General features: G+C 53.9%; 5 protein-coding genes across 5 annotated transcripts; 1 reads left to right on the forward strand and 4 right to left on the reverse strand.

Annotated features, from left to right (window-relative positions):
* Positions 1-17: 17 nt before the first annotated feature.
* UCRPA7_927 (putative rho-like small protein) lies at positions 18-883 on the reverse strand (the record flags this gene model as incomplete). Its single annotated transcript, XM_007913516.1, has 4 exons — positions 18-299; positions 357-582; positions 642-751; positions 875-883. The coding sequence occupies 4 exons, from the start codon at positions 881-883 to the stop codon at positions 18-20; spliced, it is 627 nt and encodes a 208-aa protein (XP_007911707.1).
* Positions 884-1,074: 191 nt separating this feature from the next.
* On the forward strand, positions 1,075-2,718 carry UCRPA7_928 (putative pseudouridine synthase 3 protein; the record flags this gene model as incomplete). The annotated part of the gene is made up of 1 exon (XM_007913517.1): positions 1,075-2,718. The coding sequence occupies one exon, from the start codon at positions 1,075-1,077 to the stop codon at positions 2,716-2,718; it is 1,644 nt and encodes a 547-aa protein (XP_007911708.1).
* Positions 2,719-2,798: 80 nt separating this feature from the next.
* Positions 2,799-3,497, reverse strand: UCRPA7_929 (putative phosphatidylinositol n-acetylglucosaminyltransferase protein; the record flags this gene model as incomplete). Its single annotated transcript, XM_007913518.1, has 1 exon — positions 2,799-3,497. The coding sequence occupies one exon, from the start codon at positions 3,495-3,497 to the stop codon at positions 2,799-2,801; it is 699 nt and encodes a 232-aa protein (XP_007911709.1).
* Positions 3,498-8,010: 4,513 nt separating this feature from the next.
* UCRPA7_930 (putative idc1 protein) lies at positions 8,011-8,478 on the reverse strand (the record flags this gene model as incomplete). Its single annotated transcript, XM_007913519.1, has 1 exon — positions 8,011-8,478. One exon carries the CDS (start codon positions 8,476-8,478, stop codon positions 8,011-8,013), a length of 468 nt encoding a protein of 155 aa, XP_007911710.1.
* Positions 8,479-17,538: 9,060 nt separating this feature from the next.
* On the reverse strand, positions 17,539-17,976 carry UCRPA7_931 (hypothetical protein; the record flags this gene model as incomplete). The annotated part of the gene is made up of 1 exon (XM_007913520.1): positions 17,539-17,976. One exon carries the CDS (start codon positions 17,974-17,976, stop codon positions 17,539-17,541), a length of 438 nt encoding a protein of 145 aa, XP_007911711.1.
* Between the last annotated feature and the right edge of the window lie 207 nt (positions 17,977-18,183).

The raw sequence follows: 18,183 nt of genomic DNA on the forward strand, positions 1-18,183 counted from the left end.
TACTGCTAGGAGACATCTCACATCACCGAGCAGCCTCCCTCGCTTTGGCCGCCCTCGGCTGTCGCAGTCCTCATGGCCGTCTTGCACATGTCTTCGAACGCTGTCTGAAGCAACTCGCCCGTCACGGCTGAGCACTCCATGTACTGGTCGGCTCTCATCTCCTGGGCCACTCGGATCCCCTCCTGCGGGTAGATAATGCCATTGGGGTCATCCTCTGATCGTAGGTCTCTCTTCAGACCAAGCACCACGATCGGGAGCACGTCCCTCGTCTCGAACGCAGCACGGGCTTCTTTGATCCACTGCAATAGCTGTCAGAAGAAATGCCTTAGGAAGGGACACAAGGGGATTGGACTCACCACTCTCTGGAGGTTGATGAGACTAAGCCGCTGGCTTATGTCGTAGCAGATCACGAGGAGGTCAGGCTGGAGCAGGCGCCAACTCTCAGGGCAAGACGTATCGTAGAACTCGAGTCTATAGTCCCGCTTACCCAATCGTACCTCAAATATGAAGGGCTGATTGATATCTCTGAGCAGCTCAACAGTCGCAGTGCCCTGGAGCTTGTCTCCACCCTGACTTATCCGCCTACATGATGTGTTAGTGAATTCCCTGAAATATATAAATGGTATTGAGTCGTCACATACGATAAAAATGTCGACTTTCCAACTTTCTCGTCTCCAAGCAGCAGAATTGAGATCTTCTGAGGCTCCATGTCCTCACTGTCCAGTAACGTAGATTTGCAGGTCAGCTGTTGCTGGGTTTGGGGTAGACAGCATGCGGTTCCTTTAAGTAAACGACTTAAATAGCGCAAAGCCACAGCCTACGCACAAGCCACACCCGCCTAAATTTTTATACACTTCAGCGAATGAATGCTCACTCTGTTCATTGAGGGTACCTAGGTCAAATAGTGAGAGGTGACTCTGTCTAAGTGAGTCGTCAAACCGCATGACGCCGCCTCGACAATTGATCGCAGGCCTACGGATATTCAAAAGTTTGAGGGAACCCCCCAGGCTGCTTAGATCATCTGATATTCTAGTTGCAGCTGGTCCCTGCCGCCCTGGCCATCTCAAACGGACGATGTCGTCCTCACAGGCGAAAGGCCGGGATTTCAACAAATGGACCAAAGAATCGCTGGTAGAGCATATCTTACGGCTTGAGAATGAGCTCAAGAATCGACCCGCTGAGACGGAAAAGCCTGCCGAAGGAGCCGCTGCCGAGTCTGAGGGACCACTGCCAAAGAGGCAGAAGAGGGAGTTGGACCTGTCAAGGTATTGCACGCGACTCATCGCCTTGAAGTTTGCATACCTTGGCAAGAATTACAGCGGCTTTGAGTTCACGTCCGGTGGGAAAACACCGTCCATAGAGGAGGAGATATGGAAGGCTTTGCTCACGGCTCGCCTCATCGCCCCTGAGCGGCCGGAGGAGGTCAACTTCAGCCCCTTCGAGTACTCCAAATGCGGCCGGACAGATCGGGGCGTCAGTGCCTTTGGCCAGGTCATTGGCATCAGGGTGCGGAGTAGCAAGTTGCGGAGGGTCCAGGCGTCACAAGCGTCCCTCGAGGGCCAAGAGGGCGAGGCTGACGCCGCGGGCGAGGCATCAGTAGACCCCCAAGCCGATGAAGACGATACGCCTCTGCCGGTGGAGGAGGAGATGGAGTACTGCAAGGTCTTGAACCGTCTGCTGCCTCCAGACATCAGGATTTACGCATGGTGTCCAGTCCCTCCGCCAGATTTTTCAGCGCGATTCTCGTGTCGGGAGCGGCAGTACAGATATTTCTTCACACTGCCGGCTTTTGCGCCGGTGCCTTCCAGTATGGATGATCAGAATTCTAGGAATTTGGTCAAACCCGGTTGGCTAGATATCGAGGCCATGCGAGAGGCGGCTAAGCTTTACGAGGGCCTCCACGACTTCCGGAACTTCTGCAAGGTAGACCCTAGCAAGCAGATCACAAACTTCGTGCGGCGGATCTACGAGGCGGACATAGTTGAGGTAAAAGATATCGATTCATCCATACCATTTCTATCCGACAGCCAGTTTCGACCCGCGTCGTTAGCCGAGGGAACATTTCCCAAAGTATACTATTTCCACGTCCGTGGCTCCGCGTTCCTCTGGCACCAAATCCGACACATGGTATCCATACTGTTCCTTGTTGGGCAAGGCCTTGAATCCCCATCGGTCGTAAGCGACCTGTTAGACGTCGAGAGATATCCTCGGAAACCCAACTATGTCCTAGCAGACGATCAACCCCTGGTCCTATGGGACTGCATATTTGGCAGAGAGGGCGAGGAAGGAGATGACGATACCTTAGATTGGGTCTATGTAGGCCAAGATGATGCCGTCAACCTGCACGGCTTCAGGGGCCTGATAGATAACCTGTGGGAGACTTGGAGAGAGCGGAAGATGGACGAGATCCTGGCCAACCGTCTGCTGGACTGGGTGTTTACAAAGGCAGATCCGCGTCGGACGGCCGTGTCAAAGAGGAAGCCAACGACGAGTGTGAAGGTTTTCGAGGGCGCCAACTCGGTCAAGCCTTTGGGAAAGTACGTCCCCTTGTCCCAAAAGCACTTTCTGCCAACACCCGAGGAAACCAATGATAAGTACGCGCAACGGAAAGGATTTGCAAATTCCGAGGAGATGCGAGCCAGGGGTAACTGGAGAAGCGAGTTGCGTGCCGCGAAGAAAGGTGCTCCGGTATCAGTGGACGATGACGCGGATGAGTGATCACATCAATGGTACCCTTTGTATTATGTACATAGTCTAGTACAAGATAGATACCCACGTAGACCGTCTAATAAGAACCTCTACGTTCCCTTCTCGTCCAGTCTCCTAATTGCGTCCGGCTCGTACAGACAGCCCCTGACGCCCCTCCATACGGTCTCGACGATCTTCCTCCGGGGGAGCAATTTCGGGAAGACGACCACGACATCTTCCTCGCCCTCCACAACCACGACCAGGTAATATCGCACCTCAAAGCCGCGGAACGCCTCGTTGATCAACACGTCGCGAATCTTCTCTGTCGGGATGAACCGCGTGCCTGCCGCGGCCAGATACGTTCCCCCCGTCGAACTGGTCTGGATACCCAAGCCCCGCAGGACCAGCAGCGACTCGGTTGTGTGGATGCGCACCGTCAGAAGGTACAGCAGCGCGGCGCACGCCGAGAGGAGCGCCCACGCAGGTGTTCGCGCCGCCAGTCGGGAGAACCACTCCCCCGCGGGCGAGGTGTGCGCCGTCCACACGGCGTGCCAGATGAAGGCGTCTGAGAAGACGGGCGGCGCTGGAGAGGTCCCATAATGAGCGGGGAAGGGCGTGGCATATGGCGAGAGTGCCCACTTGGAGTAGATGAGCAGCGCGACGCCGAGGCCGACGACGATGCGTAGGAGGAAGACGGTGGCGAGGAGCAGGCGTAGCGGGACCGTCAGAGGTGGGCAGGTGGTCACGGTGAACTCGGCGGTCGTGGGCGACGGCCGCCGAACATGTAAATGCGGTGCCGTGGTGAGCATGCTGGCTTTTCTCGGTCGACTCGATTCGATTCTGCCCGGCAGTCTTGGAAAGGACAGCACAACTTTGCGAGTTAAGTGTGCAATTGCTATCGTGGTATCATCGTGTATGAGAAAGCGATATGTGAGGCCAAGACGCTCTGATAACGAGCATGCTGCCACGCATATGGTGCAGAGGAGTTCTACATGAATTAGACGAGATACTCGCGTCTCAATGAGCAGTGATAGAGCTAAGGAAGGGTCGGCGCCTAATCACGTGATTTCAGCGCAAGGTACATAAGGCTAAAAACGGGCTGAAATTTTTGGCTGTAGTGGTCATTTCGGTAGAAGGCTCTCAAAATTCTCCTTCTGCTGCTCCATGTCCGTTCAGATCCCCCTAATGTCGCCCAGCGCGAATGCCGCAGTGACCACCCACTCGCACGGGTAACCTGCGATCGCTTGGTGTGGTCCTAAGCAATGAAGATGATTCTTGAGGGAGGTCTCACTCTGCAGAGGCATCTTCACTGTCGCATGGCGCGCTGGATTACGATCGTTAGGGGCTTGGAGTAGTGGGCTGAGATGGAGGTGTCAACTCCTTTTTTTATTTTTTTTCTCCCTCCCTTTCGTTCCTCAAGCAAATATTAGATAAACACTCAACGCAGATAAAGTCGGTCTGATTTATCCCCCCTATTTTCTTCGTAAATGTCGGTCGGCAGCACTTATAAGGGTTCAAGTAACCTGCTGCTTGTTTTGGGAGCCATTCATCTGATAGTCGTGATAGCTTCAAAGAGTCACAGTTCACAAAGACTTCTAAACGTGACGCATCAACATTTGTTTTCTCTGCCATATAAACAATATTGTCCAAAAAAATCACCGTCATTGATACTACCACTACTTGCTTCAAGGACCGCTTTCCTCAAGAATTCATAAAATCAATCTCCAAAAGATCTGAATAAGATGCCGTGAGGCAGCATTATACCTATACCCTTCCGAGCTCAATTTTTGACAGCCTCTCTTAGGTCTGGTGGGTGGGTTTGTTTCTCTGTTATCGCCTCCAAAATTGTTGTCAACCTTGTGTCGGTGGCCCCCCTCCTCTCTCCAAGAGACTTTCTTTCCCGTTTCCCATCGTCCCCTCGTAAGAAGTTTGCGAAACTAAAATACATTTGCGCGTGTATGCTCTTTCTCTTTCTTTCCCTCTCATTCTTCTTCCTCCGGTTCAATCTCCCCTGATTTGGTCATAAAGTCGTCTTGAAGGCAGAAAAGGTAGTAGAAAGCATGCTCGAAACAGAGGTAAAATGCTGCGGTGTAACGGGATGGATAAGGATGGACTTGAATTATACAAGCATTCTAATAAAAGAGCTGCGATGGCAATGATGATGATGATGATAATGATGATGATTTTTCGGTGTCGTCGTTTCGAGAAATGCTAGTCGTTAGATAGCCCCATGCTGCCGATAGGGGTTGTGAAGTTCGAACGTGTAGAAAGGAATATCATGACCGGAGCCAAAAAGGCTCAAAAGGCAGCGTTGTCAAAGTCTTCTGAATCCCCTGTGCGTGTATGTGTGATCTGTCCGTCATCGAGGGGTTTGGTATCAAGTTCAAGGAAAACGCCAGTCGCCATGCAAGAATCGAAGTAATTGCGAATTCGGTGCGAGAAGGATTGTTGTGTATGGAATGCAAAATAGGCTAGGGCGATGGAAACGGGTTTAGAGTCTCTCAGATCAAGTCGTTCGGTAGGAGACCTGTAGGCAGATCATGGGGATTGCGCTGCTCTATCGGTGATCGCAACTCGGCACGAGTCTGGAAGCTGACAGGAGGAGGAATACTCTCATAAGGAGCAACCATGCCCTCTGGGGATTTTGTCCGATGCACCACGGAGGAGCTGTTGCGGCCTCGGCTAGCAGATCTCATGCGCTCAGTAGCTCGTGAAATACGTCCACTAATGCTCTGGTCTACACTGCTGCGTCCCCGATGATGATTTCGCGACGAAGGAGGTGCTGGAGGTGACAGAATAGGTACACTGGTGTCAATAGCGGCAGCAGACGGTGCGTCATCGTCCATGACAATCTCGATCATGCCGGATGCCTGTCCTCCATACACCACTGGCTTGCCTCCCTGATTAAAGGGCAAAGGAGCGGGTGGTGGAGGTGGGGGGATGGCAAGATGCTGCAGCTCCTTTAGCATGGGCGGCGGTGGTGGAGGCGGCGGGATCTGGTCCTCTCGGGATGGGCGACGCGAGCTCCGGTTCGCCTCGATCATACCGTCAATGGTCCGCGGGAAGTTGACCTCATGAGCATCAGGTGTGCTAAGTTTCCTGATGGAATGGCCTCGAGAGACTCTGGTCGATGTACCCGCGCTGCCTCGCACGGTTGCAACAGGCTCCTCTGGCGGAGCGGACATGCAGCGCGAAATTGGCGGCCGAGACGGAGGTTGATACACCGTCGATGGCAGCAAAGTCAACGTGGGCTCGGCTGCAGGTGGCACGGGCTCCTCCTCTGTCTTCTTTGGAGAGCTCTGTCTGGATGATGAAGGAGATGAGGCCTGTGCGAAGGACGCTGGAATGGGTGGCACTACCGGTAGCGTTCCTTGGGAGTCCATGACCAAACGCATAGCCTTGGGAGTGGCAGGGAGACCGATTGCCGCACGCGACTGGTTAGCATACATACTCCTAGCCCTCTCGCTCATCTGCTGCCTCTCAGGATCGGCTGTGTGACTGCGAGTAGGCAGCTGATTTGGCGGGACAAAGGTCGTGCTGGGCAGCTCAAAGGCAGAGGGCGGGCGAGAAATGGCTGGCGAAAGTTGGTCCGGATGAGGGATAGCAGGAGCCAGAGCGCGCCTGGCAAGAGACATGCGACGCTCTTCAAGTTCACGAGCAGCAGCTTCCTTCTTCAGTTGCCTCTCATCCTTCATCGCCCTCAGATCACCAGCATGGGCCGGCAGCGGACCAGGAGTAGCAGGCTTGAATCGACGACGACTCTCAGACCGCTCCCGAGCCCTGAGTGACCCCGGAGATGGCTCACGTAAACCGCGGCTAGTGCTGCGATTATGCCTGTTGCGGAAAGCCTCTTGTTGTTCCCTGGCCATCTTCAAGTCCTCCTCGTCCTCAGAGCCATAGAAGTGTTGAGCGCCAGCAGACATGGGAACTGGTGAGGAGGGCGACCTAATCGCCGAACCGTCTCTTGTGTTGCTTCGGCCACGTGGAATTTCCAGAGGAGTCGGGCGTCTGTCACGAGCTCCACGACTGGAGTTGCGGCTCGCTACTCTTGTCTTGGAGGAATGGCGAATGACGCTGGAGGCTTTCTTCACAGTGAGAGGCTCAACTTCGACATCAGGCATTGGCTGGCCATACTCATCAAACTTCGTCTCAGGGAGTCTCGGTGTGCTGAGATTTAGCAGATCCTCAGGAGACATGGGCACCGGGGAGCGTGGTGAGCGTTTTCCAGCCTTTGGAGTGAAGGATCGAGAGATGCCTCGGCCGCGTTCACCGGATCGCTCGCGAGAAGTTGTCTTTCTGGTCTTGCTGCTATCCCGACCCTTGGCGCGGCCCTCGCGGCTGCTTTGGCGTGTTTTGGTTTTCGCAGCCTCGAGGGAATTGATGTAGTCATCCAGGCTCTTGCCACCGCCGTGGTGATGTCCACGATGGCTCTTAGCAACGCTGGAAGCGGAAGTTACAGAGCTAGCCACAGAGCCGGGTCCACGACGAAGTCTTGTCGGGTAATGATAGCGAGTGGAGGATGCGACAGACGGTTCTGGGGACGTCACATCACCAGCTACAGCAGTGTCAATGTTCTCTAGGTGCAGCGCCTGGACAGTCTCCGGCTTGCGTGCCCTGGCGCCATTACGGCTATGACGACCGCCATCCATGAGCATTGCCATAGATGCTGGGGAGGGCGATGGTGGAGGAGGTTCCTTCCTACGATGCGAGTCCCTCATCATCATCGGACTGGCGGTCGCGGCTCTGGCCAAAGCGAGTCCCATTGTCAGGTTAGCCTCGTCGGCTTGAACCACTGGCGGGTTTGCCGGTGGCAGACCAGCAGTCTTTAACGCATGGCGAGGATTAGCATCGTTGGGCATCTCTCCGATTGAAGGCAGGCGACCGCGGCTGAAGGTAGTAGCCTGAGATCTTGCAGAGCTTGGCGTGTTGAAAGCGCTACGTGAAGATGGTCGGAGAAGGGCTGTAGCGGCTTCGTGGCCTCCTGGAGAAACCGCGGACTCAGCAATTGGGGTAACTCCAGCAGCAATAGGTGTCTGTCCACCATTGTCTCCGGAGAAGAATTTAGATTTTTCAGCTTGATCTCCAAAAGACGTGATCAACTTCAAGGCTGATGTCTTAGCAATGCTTCGCATGGGACCACGATTCAAACCCGGAGGCGACAATGGAGGGCTGAGAATTTCGGGAATGCTGGGGTGAATGGACTGAAAGTTGACCTGGGCTGCCGATGGAGACGACCAGGGCTCTGTGGATTCCTGTCCAGTGCATGCAAAACTGATAAAGATGTTAGTTTGTGATCCGTTATCAAGGGCGAATATAGGCAACTCACCATCGTATGGCCAGTTGTTGATGACCGTGCTGTACAGCCCAACTGCCCCATTTCTTGATGATCTGGGCTTGTCGTTCCCAGACGGACGGGAAGAACAAGCAGGTCAGAATTAGCGCCTCCAAGAACTTCTTGTGCGAGATATAAATCTCAACAGCGTCGGTATGGTCACCCATGCCAATCATAATTGTTGCTGCAGCATGGACATCGCCATGTTCAAGTAGTCGTTGAATGTAGGCACGGCCAAGCTTGTGCTGCGAAGCTTGTCCGCCAATGCCACTCAAGGCCAAAAGCATCCAATCAGAAGAAGTCATGTTCTCGGAGCTGGTGGTGATGATATCCGGATCAATGTCACCGAGCCACTTCGCCAGAAGAATTCTGCTAGGCGAGCCCTGAGGGTGGCGGCTCATCTCATCTCGCACAAGGTCATCAACCTCCTTGTTCCAACCAAAAATCGTGCTAAGCATTTGACGGCGGAGGTCATCGTTCGTCAGACGACTGCTGTCAACCATGGGCGGCCGCTTGTAAGGGACATCGCTTAGACGACTTTTGGTGAATTTAAAAAGCTCCGCAACTTTCGAATCTTCGGGGCTGCGGGGAATCTCATGGCGAAGACGTGACGGCCGATGCCGACGATGATAACCGGAAGATCCCACAGACACGGAGCTAAGGCTGCTTATCGAGAAAGAGTCTCTGTCTCGCTTGGGCTCATGGTAGGGGACAGCAGATGATCGCATAGATGAACCAGCTGAGATGTAAGTGTTCTCAGTCAGACCGCGAGAAGCGATCGAACCGCCTTGTCGTCCTGGTGTCCTAGAGCTGGTTGATGACTCTGTTATGCTTGACATCCCACTACGGCTGGAGGCCGAGGACGCTGTCCGGTATGGCTCTTCTTGATCAGATACCAGCTCACCTGCAGTCACGAAACGGGCGAATGGTGACCTCCCATCGTCTTCGCTCTCTGAAATGTCAGCACTAATATGAATCGAACCTGTTTCGGAGTCTGAAGCACTGGCAGCTGCGCTCTTGTCCTGCTCTTCAATAGATACAGGTGGGGATGGTGGTAGCAGATTGGCCGGGTGCTGAACATTTGCAACTATCACAGCAGGTGCATTCAAATCGAATTGCTGGACAGTGTTGTTGGCTCCCAGGGTGAAGAGGCTGGCACCTGGTCCGTAAAGCGCGAGGCCACGAACATGCTCAAGAGTCGGGATATTGTCATAGGTGACGTGCTTGGTCCGCACATCCCAAGACAAAGTAGCGCTTAAATCGTACGTCAGCCACTATGCAAAAACAGGACTACAAAATGAGGCAGAGATACTTACGACTCGGAATACTGGATGATACGGCCGTTCTTTGACCATCCGGCCCAATTTGGCCCGGACAAGTAGTTTTCGGTCTTCTTTAGTATTCTAACCACCTTCGCAGGATCGGCGGCATTATATGACTTTGTAACACTCCAGACTCGCAGATCGCCATCATTGGTCTGCGCAGCCAGCATGTCCGACTTTTGCCGTGATGAAGAGGCATGCCAGGCAAGCGTCACAATTGGTGACGGAGACCTAGAAGTAGTTAAATTGTGTAGAATCGTGAACCTAGGCTGAAGAGTCGCGATCAAAAGTGAACCGTTTTGATAACTGGGATTGGTCAGCCGCTCGCCGATTGAGGGGGTGGCATTCATCAAGGGAAACCTACCCAATCGCGAATGTTCGGCAGTCTGAAGATGGCGCAAGGGCTGTGACTGCTATTTGATCGATTGTTCTTGCAGAAATGTGTTCCGACGTCGTCGGCTCAAATAAGATGATGTTGCCTTGTGTGTTACCTACAAATTGTCAATGAGTCCTAACTATGAGAATGGCAAGCATCCTTACCAAAAGCGACATTTCCATTGCGCATCCACGCCGCGACGGTGAGGTGTTCATACGAAGCAAATCGGGCGACTTCGTCTCCTGTCATTATGTCCCAAACGATTGCTGTCTGGCCAGCGTCATAACTGACTACCAGTCTTCCGCCGCCTTGTTCACTCTGATTATCAACAGCCAGAAGCTGAACCTCGTCTGAATGCCTGGAGAATCTCCTTTCTATCGTCAAAGTGTCATGGTGACAGCATACGATTGAGTTGCCTTGAGCATAGAGGAACATGGCCGCCGTGGCAGCTGTTGGCTCAAAGTAACGTAGGATGCTCCCCGGCGACATAGTAAAGTCCTCCATATTGGTTGCTTTCCCTCTCGATGACATGGGACTCGATGTCGAGCGGGTCCTCGACAGATGAGCGGAGGAGGACATGGCGACTGTGATATCCTCTTCTCTTTGTGGTCGTGTGTTATCTGTGTCAAGGCAAAAAAGACGGTGTTAGCCGGGCACCTGCATACGGTGGAAGCCCTCTTCGGTGGAGGTTTGCAGCCAGTGCTCAACCCGAGCTTCTCGAATGCAGCAACAATAAGACAAGCGGCGGCACACAAGGAGATGGGTTGCACATACCAAGCGGTAGGTGAGACGTCTACCTCCGGGACACGCGGACAATATCGCAACGAACCAGAGACGAGCGATGAGGCTACACAGTTCGGACCCCAATCATCACATGGAACAATTTCCTGTCCGTTCCCGGACTCCTCGCCGCTTCCCACGTTCTATGCGGCAGAACCCACGATCGGATACGGTAACTCGATGCTGACCAAGATGGTAATTGCTGCTGCCGTGTAATACTCCAATACTCGGCAGACGGCGCGGGGTTGGCCCTCCTCTTGTGTTCTCGACCTTGTGTCTTGGATGTACGGGAGCAAATTGGACGGAAAGGAAAAAGACGAGAGGAAAGGTAAAAAGAGGAGGAGGGTGGGATTAAGTCAGACCGGCTTTGGAGTCGCACGGCAAAATGGGATGAGACGCTGTAGGCGCAGAAGGTGGTGTAGGTGAGCGGCGGCAACCGTCTCTCAGCTATAGGTTACCCGCGCCGTGTGCGCGGCAGCAGAGGTTATACTCGATGGGCAAGATAGGAGAGAATGCACAGGCAGGGAAACACCGGGCGCTTGTCTCTGTCTTTCTCGCTCTTCTCTTCTTGCAGCAACAGCCTTGGGGGGAAGATGTCGTGTGCGGGTTTAGCCAGGCCGGATGCAAGAAGGTCAAGGAGAGTTGCAGTTGCAGTTGCGGAGAGGGCAAAGGGGAGAGGAGGGAAACGGGCACATGAAGAGAGGCCGGCTGGACTGGACTGGACTGGATCGGACTGGGGGGGTGTGCGGGAGCAAATAAGTCATGTTAGTCTACACGCTCGAGGTACTGAGAGTTGAGCGCCTAAGTCGACGAGGCGAGGCCTGTCAGTGGACGATCGGAGAAGGCATATAAAATTAGAGCTCTGTTGCTCCATTGAAGTCGAGTATGCCCATGTCCATGCTCATGCCATGCCGTGCCATGCCCTTGTGGACTAGAGCCGGACTAGGGTAGCGCACTCGCATCACACCTCGAAGTGTGCTGCACAGCACCGCACAGGACAGGCCAGACAAGGGACCTACCTAGGCAGAGAAGAGCAGGAACGGTGAAATCTGGAGCGGATACGGACCGGCTCATCTGCTTAAGCTAAGGCGCTGCATGGCAGCAGAGACCCCAGCAGCGGAACAGGGATTGGAGAAAGCCACAGCATGCCGAAAGCCAAGTAGCCGTGAGAAAGAGGCAATCGTAGCTCCAAGGGTCGTTAGTGGCCATGGGTACATTGAACCCCCCATGCACAACGCAGTAGCTCATTGGCGTACATGATACAGCAAATCGATATTTGCTCCATATTTAGCCTCCGCTCTGCTGTTTCCTGCTGGCCCATCATTGTCATCTGAACAGCCTGCGATATAAGAATATCACAGACTAGACCTTCTAGTCCGTGCAGGGCTTCACGGTTTGCCTGCCTTACTTACATACACCGCTCTGGCTCTATTTCGGGCGGTGTCTAAGTCATGTGGGTGCGTGCATGCGTGTATCGTTCACAGTGGGAAACTCAGAAACGAAAAGAGTCAACCGCTGACAGGTCTGCAGGCGAGCCAGTAGCTTTCCCAGAACGACGGCCAAAAACTCCGCAGCGTATGGAGTCCCAGAGTGCCCCTACTATGCAGTACATAGTACAGGATGGGGAGGGACAGCAGCAAGCACAGTGCGTCGTACCTTACATGGATCGAAGATGACGACCATTGGATTGACGAGCATCTCGCTATCTGGTCCCCGTCGCCCGCGCGAACAGAGCATTGATGAGCATCATGGCATGACAAACGAGACGCCTCGTCCGTTGGCCTGCTATCCAGGGTTCCCGACCCCCGGGAGCCAGGGCAGGGCGGGCGAGATATGCTGCTTTTGCTGCTGTTGTTCGCCTTCGAAATGGGTAGAGCTAGGCCTCGCTAGACGGTCTCATTCCCACAAGCTCCGAGTGCCTTGAGGAAGTGTGGTTGGACGTGTAGATGGAGGGGGAAGCAGAAGGCTTGACGTTAAGCGCCCCTCCACTTGAGGGAGCAACGCTCCGGTGCCTGATTGGCCGCCTCTCTCCAGGGCCCCCCTGCAGAATCGTTCGAACTCGGGCCAATCAACAGCTTCATCACCACCAGACATGGGTTGGCGCCCAACCCCCCCTTCGTCTCCGCACCTTACATCCTGCGCTATTATCCACTTGTTCACCTCCTCCCTTCCCGCCTGTCCTCGTTTCTGCTTTCTCGAGGGTTCTCGAGTACACAATACCATTGTCCCTCGGCCGCCTGTTGGGTGGCTTGATGCTGTCCAGGATGTACCCGTGACCTGCTCTTGCCATCGAGCATGAACCGAGCTCGCCAGTCCGTTTCCTTCCTCTGCGGATCGAACCGTCTTCGACTAGACTGTGGTGGAGAGCAAAAGACGACGATGATATTTAGGAAGCGGGACTGGCTAGCAGCGGTTATATGTCACAGGTAAGCCGAACGAAGAGCCGAATGACCTCACTCTGTCTTGTCTTGTCGTGTCTGTCTGCCAGGTCCGGTTGTAAGATGCAAAGCCGTTGGCGTGTTCGGGGGTTGGAGTTGGAAGAGGATGTTGGGGTTGCAGTGCTGTTGTCAAAGCAGCAACTCTTCGAAGGTCAAACCCCTTCGAGAGAGGACGAAACAAATAACTAGACCTGCAGCTCAGTTTCAAGCCGACATCCAAAGCTCCAACACACAGACTCTATTGAATCAGATTAACAGATTAACCCACCCACACTCTTGCCCTACCACCCTTCACGCACGCACGCACAGGAACCGTACCTGGCTAGAAAGATCCGATTTGATTGTGTCAGTGCGACCCTTTCCAATCATCCAACGTGGATACCATCCGGACCTTCAAGTGCAAAGCACCGGATCTCAACCGTTGAGGGGTTGAAGGGACCAGGCACAGGCATTGCTTCTAGCTGTGAAAGCTGCGGTTCGCAAGAAACCGTTATCTCGGCTCGAAAGGAGGCTTCTTCCTGTCTTGGCCCGATTGATAACAGCCCCTCCATTGCCTTTTCCCTCGTGGCCCAATTCTTCCTTCGCCCCGTGTTGATGGCGTTCTCGGCCGGCTCTGCAACCCAAGCATAGTTCTATTTCGCCAATGTCAATCTCGGGTAAGCCGCCACATCGTGATTCGCGAGGGAATTGGGGTGTGAAAAAAAAAAAAAATCAATGGCGAATTCAATTTACCTAGCCACATCCACGTCCACATCCACACCGGCTCACGTACCTTGAAAAGACATGATGCATTGCTACCTTGTGGGCCACGATGTGTGCATGTGTGCGTGCGTGCGCCGCGGGATGCATGGGACGGTTAACTACCCCGCGGCCGCAAAAGCAACTCACATCGGGGGGCTGCATGAAAGGCATTCTCTTCTACCTCCATCGGATACCCGCCATTGCGTCTGTCGTACGGTTGTGTGATGTCTCAGACCTGGGCAGCAACCAGGTCAAGTAGAGAGCCCTTCTCTTTGGAAACCTCCGTACCTTACAGCTCGTATGCTGTGGCACGCCCTCGTCCAGCAAATCGATGTATGGGAAGTCTCCTCCATCAACGGACATGCGAGTTTCGTCTCCAGGAAGAGAAGGTGAGCCCAATTGATGTAATGGCGTCTCAGCCATGCATTGCAAGACGCAAGCTAGGCAATTCGACCGAGTTCGCCGGTTGCTGTACGACATTCCAATGTCTGAAAATGATCCTTGTTTCTACATGGTGATGATATCTTCAATTGACCTGTCTACCTCCACCACCCTTGTGTACTCCGCTCAGGACATGATCCCATCTCGAAGTGATAGGACAATTGGGCATAAAGGCCGTTGCAGGACCGAGGCGTGGCTGGCCGTTTCCATTCTTGCTTCTTCAGCTTTAGACTTACATGATATGCTATACGTTAATGCAGAGAAGAAGGCGGGGATGTCGGAAGAAGGGCCTGGCCGTGTGTGAGCTGCGTGCAAGTGTGCAGGGCTAACGTTATGTGTATCTAGGCTTGACCGGGTGTTCGTGTTAGTGCCCTGCTCGGCGACAATAGGCTTCCCGCTCCCCCGGTCAATCTTCATCTGAAATGTTCGCTACCCTTGCTTGCTACAGTCCTTGTCAACCGTTGCTTGCGTATGTTCTATCGAAAGCCTCCCGCGGCAGGCCTCAAAAGACATTGTTGGTTGACTGACTCAGTGAGTGACTGGGCTGAGATGGGCTCATCCTGCTTTACAGATTAGCCAGAGATCCCGACCCATAGTTGGATCGCGAGCTCATCAAAAGGCATTGATCACCAGAATCCCTACAGCAGATGGCAGAGCGAGCCGTGAGCTAGGGAGCTGCTGCATGATGTGAAGATGAGCTGCCACACCCTAGCCTCAAAGCTCAAAGCTACCCTGCAATCTGTAACGATCCATCATCAGCCCCCCTCCACCACGGCTGGCAGGCAAGTGAAGTGCTGTTGTGGGTGTGCTGTGTGTATTGAGGCGACTGAACTGAGAACAGCTAGCACCGGAAACAGCATCGGACAGGACCAGGGAAGACGAGCTAAAAGCTACTAATCGGCCATCACATCTCAATTCACATCACAATCACTGACACTTGCATCACACTCGAACAGGGTGTCTGTTCCCTCGCCTTGTAAAGCAGGGCATAAGTCCGATTGCGAAGACCTTCATCCCTCCCACTCAGCAATATCTCGGTCTTCGTGTCTCCTCGTCGAGTCATTCATTCATGCCGATGTGATTCTCAGGGCTTGTGTGCTTGCCAGCCAGATCTAACCGACGAGGGGGGTCCTGGCTCTGACTGACTATCATGATATGTGATGAGCATTGGTGACGAGATCCAGAACGGGCTTGATATTGAACGCCACAAGCTCAACGGCTCGCTCTTATCAAACACTCTTTCTTCCCCCGCACCTGGAAAAAGGCGTCAGTACATAGACCAATATCTCTCTATATCTGGTAACCCAGTCGTCAGTCAGCCTTGGAAAAAGAAGCTCCTGGTCCAAGCGTGCCGATCCCACTGAAACAAAGGGCGCCGCAACCGTGATAAAACAATCAATGGCCTCACAGCATTGACGAGAACACCGCTTCCCGAGCGGGCAGACACATCAATCTACGACCCTCCCCAACGAGTTCACAGCTTCAAGCTCCTCCGCAAATCAACCCCTCAGCTGGGCTTGTATCAGGAGGCGTTCCCTTCCAGTCCCCCCTCACCCCCTAATATATCTAGGCCCAACAGTTCCAGATGCTGAGAACGAACGTTTGTGATACACGAGCAAGAGCTCCATCTCTCTCGGCCACCCAAACCGGCCATCTCGGATACCCTATCCATCTCGTCTGGGAGGGCCGCCGCGCGCCTCTGATTTGATCGGCCGTGGGACAAATGAGAAGCTCCAGCGATGAGTCGGCGCCATCATTGGATGTCCGGCGTGCCCTCGCCTACCAACCCCACATCCGTCCACATCCGTCAAGTGACTGCACTCGGCGGGAGGTCAGGCAAGACATTCTCGGAGACCCTGTGATTGAGAAATCCTCCCTCCTCCTCATCCTCCCACCAGCCACAGCCAGTCTCCCAGCGAGTGAGATGAGAGGGAAGGGGGGAGGAGAATGAAGATGATTACGAATCCATGACGGGTTTGAAGCACAGCAGACCAGACCGTGTAAGCTATTCCCGAGGGTGTGCCTTCGAGCACGACTAGTTAGGGCGCGCCGGAAGCCAGAAGCGGGATGCCTAAACGGGCATGTGAGTATAAGTATGTTCGTCTGTATGTCCGGCCGTTGTAAGCCTTTTGACCTGTTTCATGCCTACGGGCTTCTAGCCGTTGCAAAAGACTCTTCTTCGCGCTGCACTAGGCGGCGGGAGCCCATGCTTTCTGCTTGTGACCTGTGAATAAGGATGCGGGAGATGCCTGCGCTATGAGGACGGATCACACTTCCATCCTTGTCCCGTGAATCAAAATTCATGCAGCTCTGTCGATGGGCCGGCAACTCTGCTCACCACCATCACACTGCCGATATTGAGCCTATGTGAAGTCTAACCCTATTTCAACCAATCTAGGAAGCGGCCTAGACCCATAACCCAACTTCGTCACACTCACACTCAGCACGCGAACCTGCCAGATGCTTTGATGGCTGGCAGGGGGCTACTTTAGCGCGAGACGGGCGGCACGTTGCGAGGCATGAATGAACTGGACTGTAGTATGTGTTTGTAGAAATGGCAATCCTTAACTTCCATTACAAATGCTCGCTGGGGGGTATCAATGCTATCGATGCTATGTAGGTGTGGTATCTCATGTGAACCAAACAAAACTCCGTGGCAGGTGCCCGACACCTCCACATATGTCCATGAATCAACAACTCAAAAAGCCAATGGGAACTCCGACCGTCAACCTTGTGTTACTGGGCCACAGCAGGTCAAACTCAACGTAGGTGAAAACAGTAGGTAGTACCACTGTCAGTCACAAGCCCTGTCAGACTCGGCCGCCATATCAGCGGCCAACCCTCTCTGTAATCTGGGTGCCCTGTACTCATGCCAGATAAAATGTGCAGTATCGAATCTCCATCTCGTTCACCTCCGCGGCTAGGGGCTGCGGGTACCTCGCCACACGCGGTATTCCATTGGCGCACAATCCTAGTGGATGTTGTTGTCCACCATCTATCCTCCACGCATGTGCCAGAGATCAGCGTGACTGTCTCTACACTTCCCGCAAGCTCACAGGGGCTTCCCGGGTTTGTGTTCTTCTTCCGTCTTCCGCATCACACACGGCGGCACCTCGCACGCCGCGTGTCAAAGAAACAACAATCAAATTAAGGCGAGTTGGCATGTTCAACATGTCTGCCTCCATATGTCTCGGCAGACACGCATGCGCTCAGAAGATGTTCGTGATAGGGGGCAAGATCTCCGAGAGTCGGTGACTCATCGGGCATGCAGTATAGCCTTCACAGAAGGCATAGAGTATTAGGTGTAAGATTACTAAGTTCTGGTAGGAGAGGTCAGCGTCTGGTTGCAGCCGCATAGGCTGTGGGATTAGTCAGCTTACTCATGAATGTTCGTGTAAGTCGTTGCAAGGTAGATCACGTCTACTCTCCAGTCTCAGTGATCGGTGTCATAGAGCTGAGCTTGCTCTTTGGGCTCTTCTTGGAACCCGAAGAGCCTCGTCGCTTTGCTTGCTGCCGCCTGCGCTCCTTCTCGCTCATGATCAAGCGCATAACTTCGCGCTGGGCAGCCATGCGCTCCCGCTGCATCTCGAGCAGGTCGGCCTCGGTCATAATCTGGGGCGATCCGGGCTGTGGTGAAGCGGTGCTAGAGCTGCTAGCAATGCTCTGTGCGTCGTCCTCGAAGACGTCCTGGGGGAAGAGGTCATCGTCGGACAGGAACGAAGTAGCCCTGTACTCGCAGCTGGACTCGGAGAGTGAAGACCGCCGTGGCCAGCTGGGAAAGGCGCAACTGGAGTCGTAAGAAGGCGTGGACAGGTAGCTGCCCTTGCCAATATCCATAGGAGCGGACGAAGCGCCCATGGAGCTGTAGGAGCCGTAAGAGCCGTACATGGCTGGCTTGTTGTATATGGGGTGTCGACAACGCGGTTCAAAAAGTTGTGAAGAAGCTCGTCCCGTCTGTGGGGGATGTTTGGAATTATAAGGCTCTGAGAGCGCGGAGTGTGACGTGTCGCGTCAAGGTGGTGGTCAGTCACAGGGTGGTAATGCTGGTGGTGGTGGTGGTAGTGG

This window comes from Phaeoacremonium minimum, assembly GCF_000392275.1.
Source record: "Phaeoacremonium minimum UCRPA7 unplaced genomic scaffold PA7_03_scaffold_44, whole genome shotgun sequence".
Classification (NCBI taxonomy): domain Eukaryota; kingdom Fungi; phylum Ascomycota; class Sordariomycetes; order Togniniales; family Togniniaceae; genus Phaeoacremonium; species Phaeoacremonium minimum.